The 17,873-nt window shown below is 48.7% G+C and overlaps 1 protein-coding gene across 2 annotated transcripts in view; it reads right to left on the reverse strand.

Annotated features, from left to right (window-relative positions):
- Mtus2 (microtubule associated scaffold protein 2) overlaps positions 1–17,873 on the reverse strand; it is a 376,016-nt gene that overhangs the window by 78,457 nt on the left and 279,686 nt on the right. For both annotated transcript variants that reach the window (XM_057764364.1, XM_057764365.1), the window contains exon 8: positions 14,748–14,959. In XM_057764364.1, the coding sequence (XP_057620347.1) occupies positions 14,748–14,959 (212 nt within the window). The remainder of the gene's footprint in view (positions 1–14,747; positions 14,960–17,873) is intronic.

Consider the following 17,873-nt stretch of genomic DNA (forward strand, 5'->3'; position numbering starts at 1 on the left):
CCTCCCGGTACTGTTCTATGTTTTCTGGTTTATTATTTTTCACATATCTCTGAATTCTTTACTAATATTTCTAAATCCCCATGCCCCTATCCTGGGAAGAGGTGTTCATGTATAGGCTGATGTCTGACATTTGACTGCCAGGGTGCATGCAGGGAGTCCGTCACCCTGTAAATCCTTGAGTACTCTCTGATTATTTACAGGAAGTTCACTGTTCTCATACCAAGTCACCTGCCTCGATTACAGGGTCCAGTGTTCACAGTCATGCTAGTAGCTTCCTCACACGGCTCACACCAATCCTTCACATCCAGAACTGTGCCAGGGTAAGGAAGCTGCACTGATGGTGTTCTGACCCTCTCAAAGTCCTCAGAGCATCTACAACCTGCCAGAGTAGGTACATGAAATCCATGTTCCCAACAAAATGATCAGCCAATGCATAAGGCTTGAATCTACATCTGTCCTCAGCATACGGCTGATGAGATTGAGCTTCTAAGACTCAGTTACTCAGGCCAAACTGATTCCTTGTATATGAATAATGTTTGGCAAATGTAGTAAAGACTGATTAACTTTTTCTAAGTATTTAAAACCCTACCTCTACGTTCTTTGGTTCTTTGAGCCAGAGTCTCACAATGTACCTAGGCTGGCTAGAATTCACTATGTAGGCCAGACTGGCCTGAATGTGAGACAGACTTCTTGCTCCAGGCTCCTGAGAGCTGGGATGAAAGGCTTGAACCACCACGCCTGGCCTCCGTCTCTTGATAACTCTCCTGGGAATAGAACGCATCAGAAGCTTGCACTAGTAAAGATAAGTTGCATATTCATAAAGTATGTTGATGCTTCAGATACACTGGCCACCTGACTTGGGACAATATTTGTGTCTGTCACGGTAGTTCTGCTGGGTAAATTTGACTGTTGTCAGTAAAACATGTCTAAGGCAATGATTTTTATGTTCGTCTCCCGTTGAGTGACAATACTGGGCCAAAAGGGGCCCGAGAAAATGCTTACAGTGCAGTGTGTTTAGTGCCATTAGCAGCCCCTCCTCCAAATGTGGGTGGAGAGATGGCTCAAGCCTTCAAAGCACTGGCTGGTTCCCAGCACTCGCCCACGGCCATCTGCACTTTCAGTTCAGAGGGATCCAGCGCTCTCTGCTGCCCTCTGGAGGCACTGTCTTATAGACACACGTGCAGGTAAGATGTGCATACACATCAAACAACTAACCTCCTCCAACCTGCCCTCCTCAGTGGCCATCTGGAGCATGCTCCCACAGCTGATGGGGATGCAGCCTGGTGGGTGGGATTGCTCCCTCAGCTGACACACTCCTGCTTTCTTCCGTGTTACTCCTTTTAAAAAGAACTATTCTGCTTTTAATTATTCCTTATTTTTTTCTATTAAGCCTTAAGTTTTCAGCTCTTGGTCTAAGGATTAGAATATGAGAACTTAGTCTTTCTCCATGTCATTAGAATCAGTACATGGCCACTGTGAGTGGGGTGCGGAAACATACAGCCACTCTCCCCTGTTCTTATTTTCTTGAACAGATTTCCATAATTATTTCATCTTCTGTGCTTATCAGTTTGATTATGCCATGTCTTGGCATAGATCTCTGTAAGCTATCTTGGGCGCAGAGAACTTGAATCTGTAGTTTTGTTTTTGTTTTTTTTTTTTTTTAAAAAAAAAAGATTCATTTTTATTTATGTGAAGGTGTGTATGGTACTTAGGTGCAGGTTCACTCAGAGGCCAGAGAGGGTGGATCCCCTGGGTGCTGGAGTTAGAGGTGGCTGTGAGCCTCCTGACACAGATGCCGGAAAACAAACTCTAGTCAAGAACAGCAAGCATTCTTGGCCACCTCTTGAGACATCTCTCCAACTCCATCTGACAAGTTTTCAATCGTTCTTTCTTTTCTTCTAGTTTGTTTAGAGACAGGGTCTCACTATGTAGCTGTAACTGTCTTACAACTCACTATGTAAACCAGGCTGACTTTGAACTCACAGAGATCCGCCTATCTTTGTCTCCCACTTGCTGGATTAAAGACATGTGCCCCCAGTCTGGCCCAATCATCACTTTAAAAATATTTTTAGGGCCCTATTATTTTCCATGAAGCCCAGGTGAGAAGTGGAGATTTGTAATCAATAACTCACATGTTACACTAATAGCAAAACTCCCCAGTTTGCTGTTTTGACCACTGGCCAAGCTCCATGTGATTCACCAGTCAATAAAATGCCAGTCAGAATAGCAGAAGGCTCAGACCATAGCTGGAGGCAGGAGCTTTGCATGGTATCTCCCCCCCCCCCAGCTTTATCATTAGTGACAAATAGAAACTGTGTACTAACATGTGCAATCACACATGTTGGTATGTGCACACGTGGTGAAACTACTACCACCCACTAATTGAGACGGCCATCACTTCATGTGGCTCCCTTTGGGTGTGCGCCTGGTGAGACACTTATCATCGGTCTTGGCAAGTGTAAACTATGTGATTCAGAGCTGCTGACTATACCCACCATTACAGCAGCTCTCCAGAATTTATCCCCGGTCTCGAGTTTACTTTACTTCACCCCTCTGTCTAGCTGTCACCTGCTCACACCTGTTGCCACCTCCCTACCTTCCGGCAATGCTGGGAGGCTCAGATGAGGAGCTTGGTAAAGTGTTGCGTGGGAATGGGCCTGGGACTTTCTTGAAAGAGATCCTGTGTGATTTCCATTTGATTATTCTGAGATCTAGCTGGCATCTGACAAATCCATGATGACTAAAATATTACACAAGACAGGATTTCATTAAAAGGCACCCAAGTTATCTACAAGACAGGGGTTGAAATACCTTCATCATGAAGGTTAAATGAAATAATGTTCATAAACATCCAAAGGCAGAGTTGGGCCCATTATACTCTGGGGCTTATGATTACGTCCCCCCTAAACTGTAGATGCTTTTTTTTAAAAAAGTGGTTTCTATTTTGAAGCAATGGGGCTCTTGGGTCTATACTAACTGGACGATACGGCCGTCCCTGTGTCGCTGGGCTCAGTAGAGCCAGCCTGTTATACCAGCAGCTGATGGTTGAAGGGGCGCAAGATGAGGGAAGCTGCATGCTTTCAGTTTCAAATGGGCTAATCTGTGTCCCATGAAGGAGGAGGAGGAGAAGACATTCACTCTCTTGGACAATCTCCCCAGACTGGAAGGTAGAGTTGGTGTGACTTTTCTGAGCAGATTCGCAGACTTTAACCTCTAGGTGGCACCACCGCCACTTCTCTCAGGCAGGTTCTGCCACCTGACCAGTGAGCCAGGGACACTTAGTAACTCTTTTACTAAGGAACTCTTGAGTCACACGTCCCTCAGATACCAAATTTTAGGCACTTGCTACTTCTGTATTCTTTTACCCACCATCAGGGACCTGGCCTGGAACCACTCTCTCATTTGGTGACCCAAGCCTGGGGTCACCTGCTTCCTGAATCTTTGCCACATCTCCTGTCTCCTTGGGGCCTCCCTCACACCCCCTGGCTCCACCCTGGTTTTTGCACGGAAAGCGGGATGGCTCTTAAGACACAGTCCTGCCTTCTCCTGGGTCTTCCGTGAACACTCTGCTGTCAATGTCCTCCCTTCTTTCCTCATTTCCAGGTAAGCGCGGCCATTGGCTGGTGTTTGCAATGTTTGTGACTCCTGTTTAGCGACACCCAGGCCAGGTGGATGGGGACACCTTCTGTGTGCCATCCAAGACAGGCTCTCACTTACAGCTCACTACATAGTCCAGACCGGCCGGAAACTCTGGCCATCTTCCTGCCTTAGCCTCCCAAGTACTAGAATTTCAGACCAGTCCTTAGAGAAATACCATTTGTGGCATTTAAGGATAAGACAGCCTTAGACAAGCTCAACGAATTCTCAGACCCTTGGGCCTGACAGTCCACTCACTCTAGCTGTCCCTGGAAATAACACAGTTGGTCATTTCCCTTTATTAAAAAAAAAAAAACCGAAATTGCAATTAGGCCATTAGCAAGCTCATTTTCAGAAAAATCAAATCTAGGAAAGACAATGAGTCCGGTCCTCGTAGAACAGACTCTTCGGGGCTGAGGCAGGAAGTGCTAACCTCCATAGGCAGGCCTTCATTTCTTAAAATTTCTCTTATTTAGCTTGTTTTCCTTTGGTAGACTTTACAACATTTAAGTGATTTAAAAAGAAGTTTCCAGGGCTCCCAAGATGGCTCAGTGATTAAGAGTGCTGGCCGCTCTTGCAGAGGACCCAGGGTTGACTCCCAGCACCCACATGGTGGCTCACAAACATCAGTCACTCCAGGTCCAGGAGATCTGACACCCTCTTCTGACTTCTGAGGACACAGGCAAGCACATGGTGCATTTACATATACCCAAGTTAACATTCATATGCAAAAAATAAAAATAAATGAATTCTAAAAACAGAGAAGAAATTTCTAGTGGAGATTCTGTGGTTGCACAAGCCAAGAATACACAAAGGTTGGGAGGAGTGGCCCCGGGCCTGTCTACCCTGCCACGCTCTGACTGGTAAAGAATACTCAGTACTTCATCCCGGGCGATTCAACAGGCGCACACTTCACTCTGACCAGCTACTTGCTGTTCACGCAGGCCAGGTTCCTAAGGCATTCAAGGAAAGCCTTTTTCTCCCTACACAGTGCCCATCTGCTGGGAGCCGATTCGAGTGGCCGCCATTACAACATGGCGCTTGGCCCCGGCCTCGCTTGGTCAACAATTCCATATTAGGCAATGCAGTGGAACCGTGCCTCTCGCATGTGCAGTGGCGATGATGTGCTTAGGGCCAATCCTGTGGCCAGGAGCATCTGCAGGCGCGCATCAGCCAATCCAGGCATGACTCGTTTCCTTACCCCCTATATAAGCAGCCGCCGCCGCTTGGCGCTCGGAGCCCCTCGCTTCAGCTCTCCCTTCAACCAAGAGGCTCCAGTAAAGCGTGGTTTGCAGAAGAATCCTCGACTCGTGGTCGTCCTTCCCTGCTGGTCAGGGAGTGCACCGCAACTGGTGCCAAAACCTGGGACGCTGGAACAAGCTTTGGTACCGAGTGAGGGGCCAAAGAGGATTCAGAACTCGACACGCGGAGCGGCGACGTCGGTGAGTGAGTCTCCCAGGTATGATGACTGCTGGGGTTGCACCTGAGGTGTTTTGCTTGATCTTTGTGGCCCTCGTGATTGTTGTTTTTCTGTGCTGCTTTTGGTTGCGCTGGGAAGGGAGGAGGGCACTGCAAGCACACCAGGACAGCCTATCAGAGTCGGATTCAAAAGGGGGGGGGGACTTAGGCAGGTCTAGACCGAAAAGAATAAAGATAAAAAAGGATAGTAAAAAGGAAAAGGATAACAAGATAAAGGGTATACCTAGAGAAGAAGCTCAAGAGAACCCTCAATGGGAGGAAGGGGATGAAAAGGAGAAAAACTGGCTTTACCTACTACTCAGAGAGTTTGCTGACTTAGATTTGTTGGACGATGAACTCAGCTCACAGGAAAAGGGGGAGCTAGAGGAGGAGGCTGCTAAGTATGAGGAAGAAAGGTGTGAGCGGGGACTATCACCATCCCCCAGCCTATAACCCACCCAGTGCTCACGCGCCAATGGAGGGTGTGTCTCGCCCCTCGGCACCGCCATTAGGTGCACAAGCGGCTGAACCAGGAAGGGGTTGCCATTATATCAGCCAGAGCACTTGGGCACGCTTAGCCTCAGCATACCTGGTGATGAAGGATCCCGTCACCCATCATAGGTGGTATGAGCCAGTGCCATATAAATAACTAAAAGATCTGGTAACAGCAGTTAAGGATTTTGGGGCTACTGCAGATTATCCAATAGCCCTCCTGCGCAGACTTTGCACCTCAGTGCTGACGCCTCCAGATTGGACAGAGATGGCCAGGGCCTGCTTGACTCGGGGACAGTTTCTGGATTTCAAGTCTCTGGTTGCCGATAGAGCCCATACCCAGGCTAGAGTTAATGCTCAAAATGGTCATCATGATTGGACAGCTGATATGCTTCTGGGACAAGGACAGTTCGCTGGCAACCAGGTTGGATTCCCTCTAGAGGTCTATCAGCAGATAAGTGATATTCACTACAAGGCCTGGAAGGTGCTCCCCAATAAGGGGGAAGTAGCTGGCAATCTAACCAAAGTTATTCAGGGAATTGTGGAGAGGGCAAATAGAAGCCTTAAAGAACTGCTACAGAAACAGAAATGGGGAATAGCGGAGACAGCTTCCCCCAGGAACAGAGTTGCACTGGCACTCTTTACTTTTAACTTTTTGATAGTTGACGGCCAGGGCAGGACAGCTGCTGATCGGCATGCTGCAATGACCCTTGAAGATAAAGGAGAGGCCGTCATGTGGAAGGATGTGTTGGATAACAAATGATATGGCCCGGATCCTGTCATCAGAAGATCCAGGGGAGCTATTTGTGTTTTCCCGCAGGGTCAAGAGATGCCTCACTGGGTTCTGTGCCGATTGACAAGAACCATTAAGGATGATTCAATTGCTCCCCAGCCAATGGAGGAAGGCCATGATCCAGTCGAAGATGACGCCGCTGCTGTTCCTGATGATGATGGCGATGACAATCGGATTCGGGCGGAACAGAGATGGGGAATACTGTCTGCCTTCCCTAATCCGATTCCTGTTCGCCACAATGCCGCGGTTTTCCCCCGCTTTTTTATTACCAACAAGGATTTGGGCCTCCCCATGTTACAGGCTTTTTGGTTCAATGGAACCTTCTTAAAATCTGCTAACGCCCTATAATAAATGGCTCCTCTGCGGGGTTAATGGCAGTTGCTCTGATCTCTCCCCTTTTGTGTTACTTCAGGGAGGGCAGGCTGGACAGAGCAACTTTAGTTGTGCTACCAATACCACTAATAAGTGCAAAGTGAGTAATGGTACAGGCTATTCTGGGCCTCAATGGGCCCCCGCTAATTTCACTGGAGGCTGCAACAAAAGGTTTTCGGATATCAGGAATGTTTTTTGCATGCTGCATAGGAGGATGTATAGTCTGCCTTTGGCTAATATGCTGCCTCCGAGCTCAGACATCTCGAGATAAGGTTGCGGTTCTACAAGCGTTAGCTGCTTTGGAGAATGGCGATTCACCCCAAGTATGGTTAAAAGGCCAGTAGGTTTGTTCCTTGCATAGCCTTTGCACTCTCAGGGAGAAATTCTCCATTGCACTGAGGAAGGTATGCATTTTTACTCTGAGTACTGCCTTTGCACCTCCCAGGAGTTTATTCCATTGCACGGGAGAAGGAGTACCAGGAGTTTTGGGCCTCCTTTGATCGGTCCTCGCATCATGAGGTGAGGACCTGAACGGGAGTAAGACCTTCTCACTGGCCTACAGAGAAAAACAAAAAGGGGGAGCTGCTGGGAGCCGATTCGAGTGGCCGCCATTACAAGATGGCGCTTGGCCCCCGACCTCGCTTGGTGAACAATTCCATATTAGGCAATGCAGTGGAACCGTGCCTCTCGCATGTGCAGTGGCGATGATGTGCTTAGGGCCAATCCCGTGGCCAGGAGCATCTGCAGGCGCGCATCGGCCAATCCAGGCACGACTCATTTCCTTACCCCCTATATAAGCAGCCGCCACCGCTTGGTGCTCGGGGCCCCTCGCTTCCGCTCTCCCTTCAACCAAGAGGCTCCAATAAAGCGTGGTTTGCAGAAGAATCCTCGACTCGTGGTCGTCCTTCCCTGCTGCTCAGGGAGTGCGCCGCACCCATCCATGACAAAAGGATGTCCTTTCATTGGAAGGATGAGCAGATGAACAAATGAACAAAAAGAAGGATGCGACCTCACGCACAACGCGTGAGAGGTGAAAGGATGGTGGCAGTGGCTCTACCTCAGTCAGGTATTGGGTTTTACTCTCCTGCACCTGACTATCAAGTTTACACTGTCATCAACAAAGTTGGGGTGCCTCGGGCCTTGGACTGAGGATCTTCGTAAGCAGGAGAAGACTTGGCTCTCTCGACTTATTTTCTAGTTGTTCTATGAACAGCCTAGGACAGGGGTCTTTGGGGAGGACTTTTACCTCCTGATTTGGGGAACATTTAGTATCTGCAGATTATGCTGTGACACGCCTCAGAGGAAAAACGGGTGCCTCACTGCAGGGGCGGGTGGCTACTTCCATGACACACAGCCTTCCTGTATTGCTGCATCAGGGAGTGAGTACCACTCCGCTAACACTCGTACCGCTCTCTGCTGACTGACTGTCAGGCAGCTCAGCCCAGCTCCTCACAGTTTCTCTAAGGCTTTAGCTTTTCAGACAAAGTAAAGGAAAAGAAGGTGATGGCAGGGCACTGTTTACGGGGAAGGCGCACAGCGCTATGGAGGTAGGTCAAGGACCGACGGGGCTACTCCCAATATCAAACTGCTTCTGCTTCAGGTCAAGCGTACTCACTGATCATGAACATACTTGCGGGTGGGGTAGGGGAGCAGGAGGAAGAGACGCCTGGAATGGGAAGTCCTTCAGCTGGTGGAATATGGCTTCTTTTGCTTTCAAGACAGGCATTCATCCGACAAAGCCTCAATTTAAAATCTGACTGCTTTCAATGGTGAGAGCAAGCCAACAGTTGCTTAGGGAGGATTCTCCCTCCGTCCTTGCTCTTCTTCGTCATCAGACAACCTGCTTGACGCAGGACTGGAGCAGGTGCTGTGGGGCCTTAATGAAGACACTGGGGAAACTCCGCCATGAGCAGCCTGCTATCCTCACAGGAACGTGGGCCTCTCAAACAGAGCCTCGGGCCTAAAACGATATTCAGACATTCGCAATGGTTCATTACGAGCTTAGAGAGAGGGAGTGGACTCGCCCACCCGGGAGGCAGACACACAGGCTCTGCTCTGGCGGCTCTCCCACTCGTTCACACCCCCTCATTCCCAACGACTGCTCCTCCGTGGAACTCTTCCTTCTCACTTGGTCTGTTGTAAGGGCAACGGGTCAGAGATGGCCCCCGGGTGTCTCCTAGGAGCAGCATGCATAGCTACCCAGCTCTGAGTTATGTTTTACCATGTGTGATGATGCTTTTCCCCCTTCTCACACGGAGCAGAAGCAGCATAGAGGCTGGGCCAAGACGGAGGCAGCATTGATGTACGGCGCAAGGATATGGCTGTTGGTTCCATTATGTTCTGTAATTGTCATCAGAGACCTGAAGGTCTCCCCCAGTGTCCCCAGACATCATATGAAGGTGACGGCTATACCAGCTGGAAGAATTCAGTGAGGTTTAGAGTAATGTTTCCAGAACCTCAGGCAGTCTGTCACCTAGGACCGTCACCCGGGGCTGGGCGGTTATTTGGGAACTCTGGCCACTTTCAAGTTTATTGAGGCTTCCACAAGCCCTTCCACATGGCAGAGGCAGTCGACCATCTGCTATTGCAGATGAAACCTATTAAAAATACACACCTCTAAGTATTAACACATACCCACAAAGCCAGAAGAATAGAAGGTTAAAAATTTTAAGTCTAATGCTAGGAATTTGGGTTTGTGTCCTTTCTGCTCTTTCGTATTAAGAGCTTGTTTCCAAAATAAAACAGTAAGTCCAATGAGATGACTGTAAGTACGTTTTTCACTAAGTTTAGAAAACACATGCTATAGTTTGGCCCATATGTTCAAGGCTGTAGATATAGTTTTCCTGTCCCATTACCTGCTCCCAAATAACCAACATGGAGGCTTAATATTACTTATTAATGCCCGGCCAATAGCTCAGGGTTGTTACTAGCTAACTCTTACAATTAAATTAACCCACATTTATTATCTATGCTTTGCTGTATGTTCATGGATTATACCTCATTTTCTCCATGTCTATCTCCTTAGTGACTGGCTGGCATCACCTCAAACTCAGCCCCTCTTCCTCCCAGCATCCTTGGTTTGATTGTCCCACCTAACTTATCTTGCCTTGCTATAGGCCAATCAGCTTCTTTATTAACCAACAACAATAACACAAATTCACAGTGTACAAAAGGATTATTCAGCAGCACAAGGCTTTGCTGCAGAGATACTGTGGGAAGGTGGTTGATCCTCATGATGGAAAAGGCCTAGAGGTACTGAGGTCACACCTCTGAGCAGGGAATGCGGAGCTTCAAATCCCTTCTTCTTTCTTCTTCTGCTCCCTGGATTGTGACATGAGTAGTCTTTTCTCCGGCATGTATCTCAGGATTGCCTCAGGTTTTCAGCAATAGTAATGGAAATCTAAGACATACAGAGACTTTTCACATCAACTCCCATGCCTTTTCTGCCTAATCTATAATAACTAAAAAGCAGAAGTCACAATCTACCATCACAATCAGTGTGAATTATGAAAACAAAATTCAACATTAAATTATTGGATAGATATAATAAGTCATATTAAAATAAAAAAGAAATAACCTCCCCCCCCACACACACACATAAGTACTCAATGAGAAACTGTTGGCTGTACAGGACCACTGTCTGGTCTATTTCATAGATCACCACTAGGGGGTGCTACAGGGTAGCATTTGGAGAAACAACAAACCAAGAGGAAGATTTCAGCTTGTCAGCGGAACCCTGGAGTGAGCCCAGGAGGGTCATACTCATTACCACATCCCTGGAGGTTTGGGACCGTGTTTTTCGGCAGGTCTGCTTGGCCTGCCGAGGGGCAGAGCTGTTAAGAGCAGGCAGGTGTGAGGCTATGTCGGCACCTACATGTGGCATCTCAGAATCCCTGGGCACTGGGTGAAGCTGTCGGAGCTGACCGCCTCCACAGTCATTCTGCTAGGATGGGGGGTTCAATTGGGCTTCCATGCTGTTACTAGAGACAAGATGAATTTTCAGTGCGTCCTTCAAGACACATTCAGCACTTTCAGGACAAATTTACTATAGCAACTGAGCTGGATAGACCAGCCAGACTGCTGTTGGTTGATAAAGAATCAGTAGCCCTCATAGGATGTGCTTAGGGACAGAAACGCTTCTGATTATTTTTCTTTAGCATTCAGGATGTTCTTACAGTGTACATAATGAGTTATCTCGGTGATGGGATCTAAGTCCGTACACGGAGTTCAAATAAGTTTGTTATGCACCCTTGAAGCACAGGATAGAGGTAATTTTATGCAGCATTTTAAGAGTGCAACCAGTCTTAGGAGCTCCAGTGTGGAATGTTGCGCTTGTGCCTTGTCAGTCTTCAGAAGGTTTCGGGTGTTGGACCATCTCAGATTTCATACCAGGGACGCACCACCTGTGTAACAACATCTAAGCAGCCAGGCTCAGCGTCCACTCTACACATCATGCCTGCCTAATCCCCTCCTGAGATCAGAACCGTCAGGTGGGTTCTGGAGATTTCCTTGCCCTCACAAACGATTGTTCTCAAGGATTTCCGTAAAGTGCTTCTCTCCATTAACTCTCTACATCCTCAAATGACAACGACCTCAATTGACCTCAAATGACAAAGAAGTAGCCTCTGTCAGTCAGAAGCGGAGACAGCCAAGACTCAGGACAGGGGACAGAAGCATGCAACCAAGGAGGACACACACGGACGAGGCTGCTGTTGCCATCAGGGACTATGGAGACACATGGAGAGCAGGGAGGAACCTGTTTGGGTTTCCAGAGGCACAGGTGGTATTTCCGCTGGCCAGCACAGTGTCTCTCCAGTCCACCATATTCTGCCACTCAATCCACCATGGCAGCGGTTCTCAACCTGTGGGTCGAGACCCCCCAAACAGGGGTTGCAGAGCAGATCTCCTGCACAGCAGATCTTTACATTATGATTCCTAACAACAGCAAGATCACAGTTATGAAGTAGCAATGAAACAATTCTGTGGTTGGGGCAGGGGTTACCGCAGCATGAGGACCTGTATTAAAGGGGTGCAGCATTAGAAAGGTTGAGAACCCCTGCACTATGGACTGCAAGAGGTATGTGCTCTGAGGAAATTACAATTGAATACATAAAAAGAGACTCCGTTTGAGGCTGGCTGCAGCAACCATGTTTTCTTGTGGCTGGTTCCCTCTCACCTGGGGACATTTTTTCCCCCACACAGGGACAGTGTATCTAACCTCCCACAGTGGTGACATGGGTGCTGCTGCTCTGTAGTCCTTGAACCTCCAGAGAGCCCCACCGTTCGAGGCTTCACCCCATGTCTGACCTCTGGGCTCTTTCTGCTAAAGGCAGACCACGTACAACCCGCAATGGACTGTGGAAGCCAACGATGACACTAGTTACAGATTCTGCCTGTTTACTCCCTGACCATGCCACCACACCCCTTTCTCCTGGGGTTTATCTAGAGGAAGAGGAATGATCACACACATGGTATGGATGCTGAAATCCTACGGACTGTTTTAGAGGCCTGTCCGGAGTTACCATCTGCGATTTTACTGAAAGCAATGGAAATCATGTCTACTGTCCCTCTTGCTGACGGACGTGTCAGGCCTGGGCAGCCCCCTCCTCCCCCACCCCCGGTGGTGGGGTCTGATGGAGAAGCCTACACGTCGCCTGCTAGCCCTCCTGGGCTTCTAACTGAAGAGTCTTGTACGTGCCATGGAGGAATACAACTTGTGGTCAACAAGAGGTTTCCTGGGTCAGAGAACTACAGCACTACGTGAGTGGATCCTTAATTCTGGCCCAATGGCTAATCACTTGCTATGGTGCCGAAAGGTTTAACTTCTAAAGCACAACACACATTTTCAAAGGCTCTCTCAGTGCCCTGGCACGTGTTTACCTGGATGAAATAGTCATGAAGGCTTTGCGTGACTCTGGGAAGGACGAGCGGAAGGAGCAATCATAGGCGGGGAGTGTCACAATGTAAGTGTGCTCAGCCAGCTCAGCAAACACCCGACTTCCTTTCCTACTGAAGACTTGACAGCCCAGGAAAAATCTAAACCTTACCCAAGACAAACTGCCCACTTCTGCATATCCACCATGGTGAGGCTCGTCTCCTTGCCACATAAACATGCATTTGTAACTGTTATAATTCGTGCAGGGGTGGACTGTAGATATCCGTCACTCTTCATGGACACCAATATGACCAGTCCAGAAAGATGGGCAATATAAATCTGTTGCTGGGGTGAATGTTTCTGGTTGGGGAGGAGGCTGGGACTATTGGTAAACATGAATCTTTACCGTTAGCCATGCACCAATGTCGCCCCTCCAAAGAGCAGCTCGGTAAGGGACTCTGTGCTGAAAGCTTAAGAACAGAGGAAAATCAAGGCTGAGAGAAGAAAGGTTGGGTTGATCCACTAGAGGGCAGGCAGGGAGGGAGAAGGGCAAAGAGCTGCCGTCCACCCTCCAATGCCGCTCCGGTGATTAAGGAAGAAGTCTGTGGGCACCGTGCAGCTTAATCTCCTACTGTTTTGTGTTGAAAGTAGCTCGAGTTCTAGACACCCACTCTCTTATCTGGGAGGCACTGATACCATGCTGTTACCGCTTCCTATTTATGCACGCCAGAGGACCCTCGTGGTGGAGCTCGCAATGCTCACGCCTCTTTAGGACTTGGGTGTGTTTCAGCCTCCAAAACCTCCTACTGAAAAAGGGGGGCTTGAAAGAGAATTCATGTCTGACTCCTGGGAGCAGACTAGCCCCTGGGAGAACCGGCTGGCATAAGACAGTTCCATGTTTGCCCTGCCGCTCCCTTCCACATGCTCACTTGCCCTGTGTGGGAGTTTGAAAGTCATTGCCCCCATCATCTCATAGGGAGTGATGGTATTAGGAGATGTGGCTTTGCTGGAGTGAGTATGGCCTTGTTGGAGGAAGTGAGTCACTGTGGGGGCAGGGATTTGAGGTTTCCTATGCTCAGGAGCAATCTCCGTGTCTCAGTGAACTTCCTGTTGCCCGCAAGCAGAGATGTAGCCAGTACATCTTCCTGCATGCTGCCATGCTCCCCGTCATGAGGACAAGGGACTGAACTCCTGAAATTGTAAGTGAGCCACCACAACTACATGTTTCCTTTATAAGAGTTACCATGGTCATGGTGTCTCTCCCCAGCAATAGAAACCCTAACTAAGACACCCTGCTTCCTCTCTTCAGGCATACTGATCCCGCTTCCTCTCTCCCACACACCTGCTTACCCTTCTGCTTCACACCATGATGTAAAGCAGTCTGAGGCCCTCACCAGGAGCCTAGCAGGTGCTAGAGCCATGCTCTCAGGTTTTCAGCCTCTAGAACTCTGAGGCAAAATGAACTTTCTTTTTCTAAACAAACTAACCATTCTTAGAGATTCTTTTTTTCTAAATGAACTACCCATTTTATCAACAGCAACTCTGAAAATGAGCATCACATTCGGATCTCTAAAATAAAACTCACTTTCACCCTCCAGCACACGTTGGCATCCAGATGACCCCAAACATCGGTAGACAAGAACCCAGCATTCTGTATTTCTATAGAACCAGTGTTCAGTGAAGACCCTTCTGTAGCCCATGCTGTTGAGCTCAGAGGAGCACACCCCTCAGGCCTGCCCCGTACATGTCCCATCAGAAGCCAAGGGAGATGACACTGAGGTTCTGTCTCCTTGTGTCCGCAGTCAAAACACCAGAATGAGCCCATCTCGTTTTGAAAATGCAAAGAAGCACACACTGTCGTGTTCAAACGTTTCCTCTTTGAGCTCTTTGTATGTTTCTTTTTTGCCCACTTTTTTTCTTCTGCAATCAAGGTCATTTATTCTTCCTTTTAGACTAGTTTCTTTGACGTTTGGGGTTCCTGGAATATTCTAGAATGCTGCAGGAGATTCACTATCCCCAAACTCTATAACCAAACGCTAACTATTGCACACACTTTTCATGAGCATCGCTATTAGCCCGAGTGGCTGAAAAGACCTTTAGCAATGACAGCCATGGCCTCACCTTTCTGAAGAAGTGTTGCGTGGAGATAGCCAGGGCGTCGAAGCCACGGATAGCCCTCTTCAGCTCCCCACGAGCCAGGCCCAGCTGCCTGGCCTGCCACTCACACCTGTCCCTCAGTCGCTGGGCCAGCTGCCGCTCTGCCTCTCGGGCCTGCAGGTCAGGCTTGGGTGCAAACCCATTCCGAGGAGCAGTGGTCCTCTGCTTTGGGTGCCCTGTGAAGAGAGAGAGCCGTCACTCGTGGTATTCCGTTCAATGGTAGCCTCTGACAGGAGCTTCCCAGACCCACAGCGCAGGGAAGGAATTGCCCGCAGTTTGTCATTTCAAGTATTATGTGGACAGACAGGCTGGGGCTTGGGTCACTTAGTCCGTTTACCAGTTTTACGTGCCAAGTTTATGTTTAGAAAACACTAACAAACACAACACCAAATTTCTCTCAGCGTCCACCATTTCTTTAGGCCTGCTTGAAGAGAATGAAGCAAGAAGTTTTTCTTTCTTTCTTGTGTCTTAATGGTTTTTTTTAAAAATGATAAACTTCATTATAAAATTCTTACAAATAAATAAAAGCATCAAACAGCAAAACCAACCAGACCCACAGCCTGTACCAGATAATGAACTTACAGTTAGAATTGGCATTTAAGACAGAAGCTGTGGGGCTTCACATTAAATTGTACATTGTCTGTACTGAATCTATTTTATGTACTTATTGCCTTTAGACAAATGTCTACTGAGAAATCAATCCCACATCAATTCGGGTAGAAGTCCGGCCTCTGAGAATGTACCAGAGAGCAATGTTGTGAGCCCCTTCCTTCCCTTTACATGACCTTCTTGTGACCTTGTTCTTCAGCGTCAAGGTCAACTAAGTGAGAATATCTATGGGGGGCTTAGTTCCTACTGCACTAATGTCTTGGGGACCCCCAGTGTGACTTCATATCATGCCCACAGCTACAGATATGCTCTAAGCTCCCCATTCACTCCCCCCCCCGCTTCTTATTTTCATTACAAGTAAAATGATCTTTGCTGAGCTATGAGGTGGTTCCCTCAGGAAGCTTCCCTCTGTTCCCACTGCAGTGTGAAAGAAGCCACCACTTCCCACTCTACCCACAAAGCTCCCGGGAGGCAAACATGAGGTGGTGTAACTCCCAGAATGAACCAGAAATTTGCCAGGGTCCTAGGGCACAATTAGGGAGGGATGGAGATAGGCATGACAGTGTTGGTGATGGACGGAGAAGGGCATGGCAGGGTTAGTGAGGGACGGAGAAGGGCATGGCAGAGTTAGGGAGGGACGGAGAAGGGCATGGCAGGGTTAGGGAGGGACGGAGAAGGGCATGGCAGTGTTGGTGAGGGACGGAGAAGGGCATGGCAGTGTTGGTGAGGGACGGAGAAGGGCATGGCAATGTTAGTGAGGGATGGAGAAGGGCATGGCAGTGTTGGTGAGGGACGGAGAAGGGCATGGCAGTGTTAGTGAGGGACGGAGAAGGGCATGGCAGGGTTAGTGAGGGACGGAGAAGGGCATGGCAGTGTTAGTGAGGGACGGAGAAGGGCATGGCAGGGTTAGGGAGGGACGGAGAAGGGCATGGCAGTGTTAGTGAGGGACGGAGAAGGGCATGGCAGGGTTAGGGAGGGACGGAGAAGGGCATGGCAGGGTTAGGGAGGGACGGAGAAGGGCATGGCAGTGTTAGTGAGGGATGGAGAAGGGCATGGCAGGGTTAGGGAGGGACGGAGACAGGCATGGCAGTGTTAGTGAGGGATGGAGAAGGGCATGGCAGGGTTAGGGAGGGACGGAGAAGGGCATGGCAGGGTTAGGGAGGGAGGGACAGAGAGGGGCATTTTAGGCTGAAGTTTGAGGAAGGTAAGGCTCTGGGAAGAGCTCATTGGAAAGAATGCCATCATGGTTAGGGACCTACACGCCACCATCCCTCCATTGAGGCACAAAGACACCTTCTCCCCACAGGCAGCCAGAGAGCCTACAGGTGGCCATGACCTGATATCTCAGACATGGTCTTCCTGTGTTCGGGCAGATGTCCCTGTGCCGCCTTGAGTTATTCCGGGGCTCTTTCTCTCTCTTCTGACTTTTGTTTCCTTTCTAAGATCCCAGGATCAGAATACAAACCCCGAACCTAGTGTCTGATACACGGAGACAGAGAAGGTGAACTGTGATGTGCCAATGGTCTCATTCGATGAATGACTTAGCAGCAGACACGGTAACAGTCATGAACAGACACTATAATAGTCTTAACAAGACCTCAGAGCCGGGCGGTGGTGGCGCATGCCTTTAATCCCAGCACTCGGGAGGCAGAGGCAGGCGGATCTCTGGGAGTTCTAGGCCAGCCTGGTCTACAAGAGCTAGTTCCAGGACAGGCACCAAAACTACAGAGAAACCCTGTCTCGAAAAACCAAAAAAAAATAAAAGACCTCAGAGACTGAGGTGGGACCTCACAGGTGACACGCCTTAATCTCTGGGACTTAGGCAGAATTGCTCCTCAAAAATTGCCTTCATGTGATGAAAATACGTTCTATTCCAGAAAACGTACTGGCAGATTTTAGGCATCTCAATCCTGAATTGTGCGTCACCACGGCATTTTCAGTACCGAGAAACAAGCAGGCGGCTGCTGAGGCAATCTCAGCAGAAGCGAGGAGCGGTTTCCTGTTGGACCCATGGGAAGACTGGGTCGAAGGTTCTGAGGAGAAGCCTCTCCCCCATGGCTGCTGGTTTTCATCTTTTTGTGGTGAGAAGGCTGACGATTTTATAAAACTCTCTTGCACATTAGTCACCGTGCCAAGGCACTGAGTGTCTGGCGCCTTTATGATAGGAGACATTTCCCCCCAAAATTCAAGGAATCCACAGTGAACTAAGGCTGACCGTCAGCACAGTCCACAGGGCCAGCTCTGAGCTGTGCTGCTTCTTCCGCCCACACTGCCATGTGTGTGTGTATGTGTGTGTGTGTGTTTATAGATTTATAAAGTTATTTCACTTTTATTTCTCTGTGTGTGTGTACATATATGAACATGTATGTGAACACACCACAGGTCAGAAGAGAGTCTAGGAACTGGAGTTAAAAGCAGGTTTGAGCCACCAGACATGGGAGCTCAGAACTAAACTCAGGTCCTCTGCAAGAGAAGTGTAGT

The sequence above is a fragment of the Chionomys nivalis genome, chromosome 3 (genome assembly GCF_950005125.1).
Source record: "Chionomys nivalis chromosome 3, mChiNiv1.1, whole genome shotgun sequence".
Taxonomy (NCBI): Eukaryota; Metazoa; Chordata; class Mammalia; order Rodentia; family Cricetidae; genus Chionomys; species Chionomys nivalis.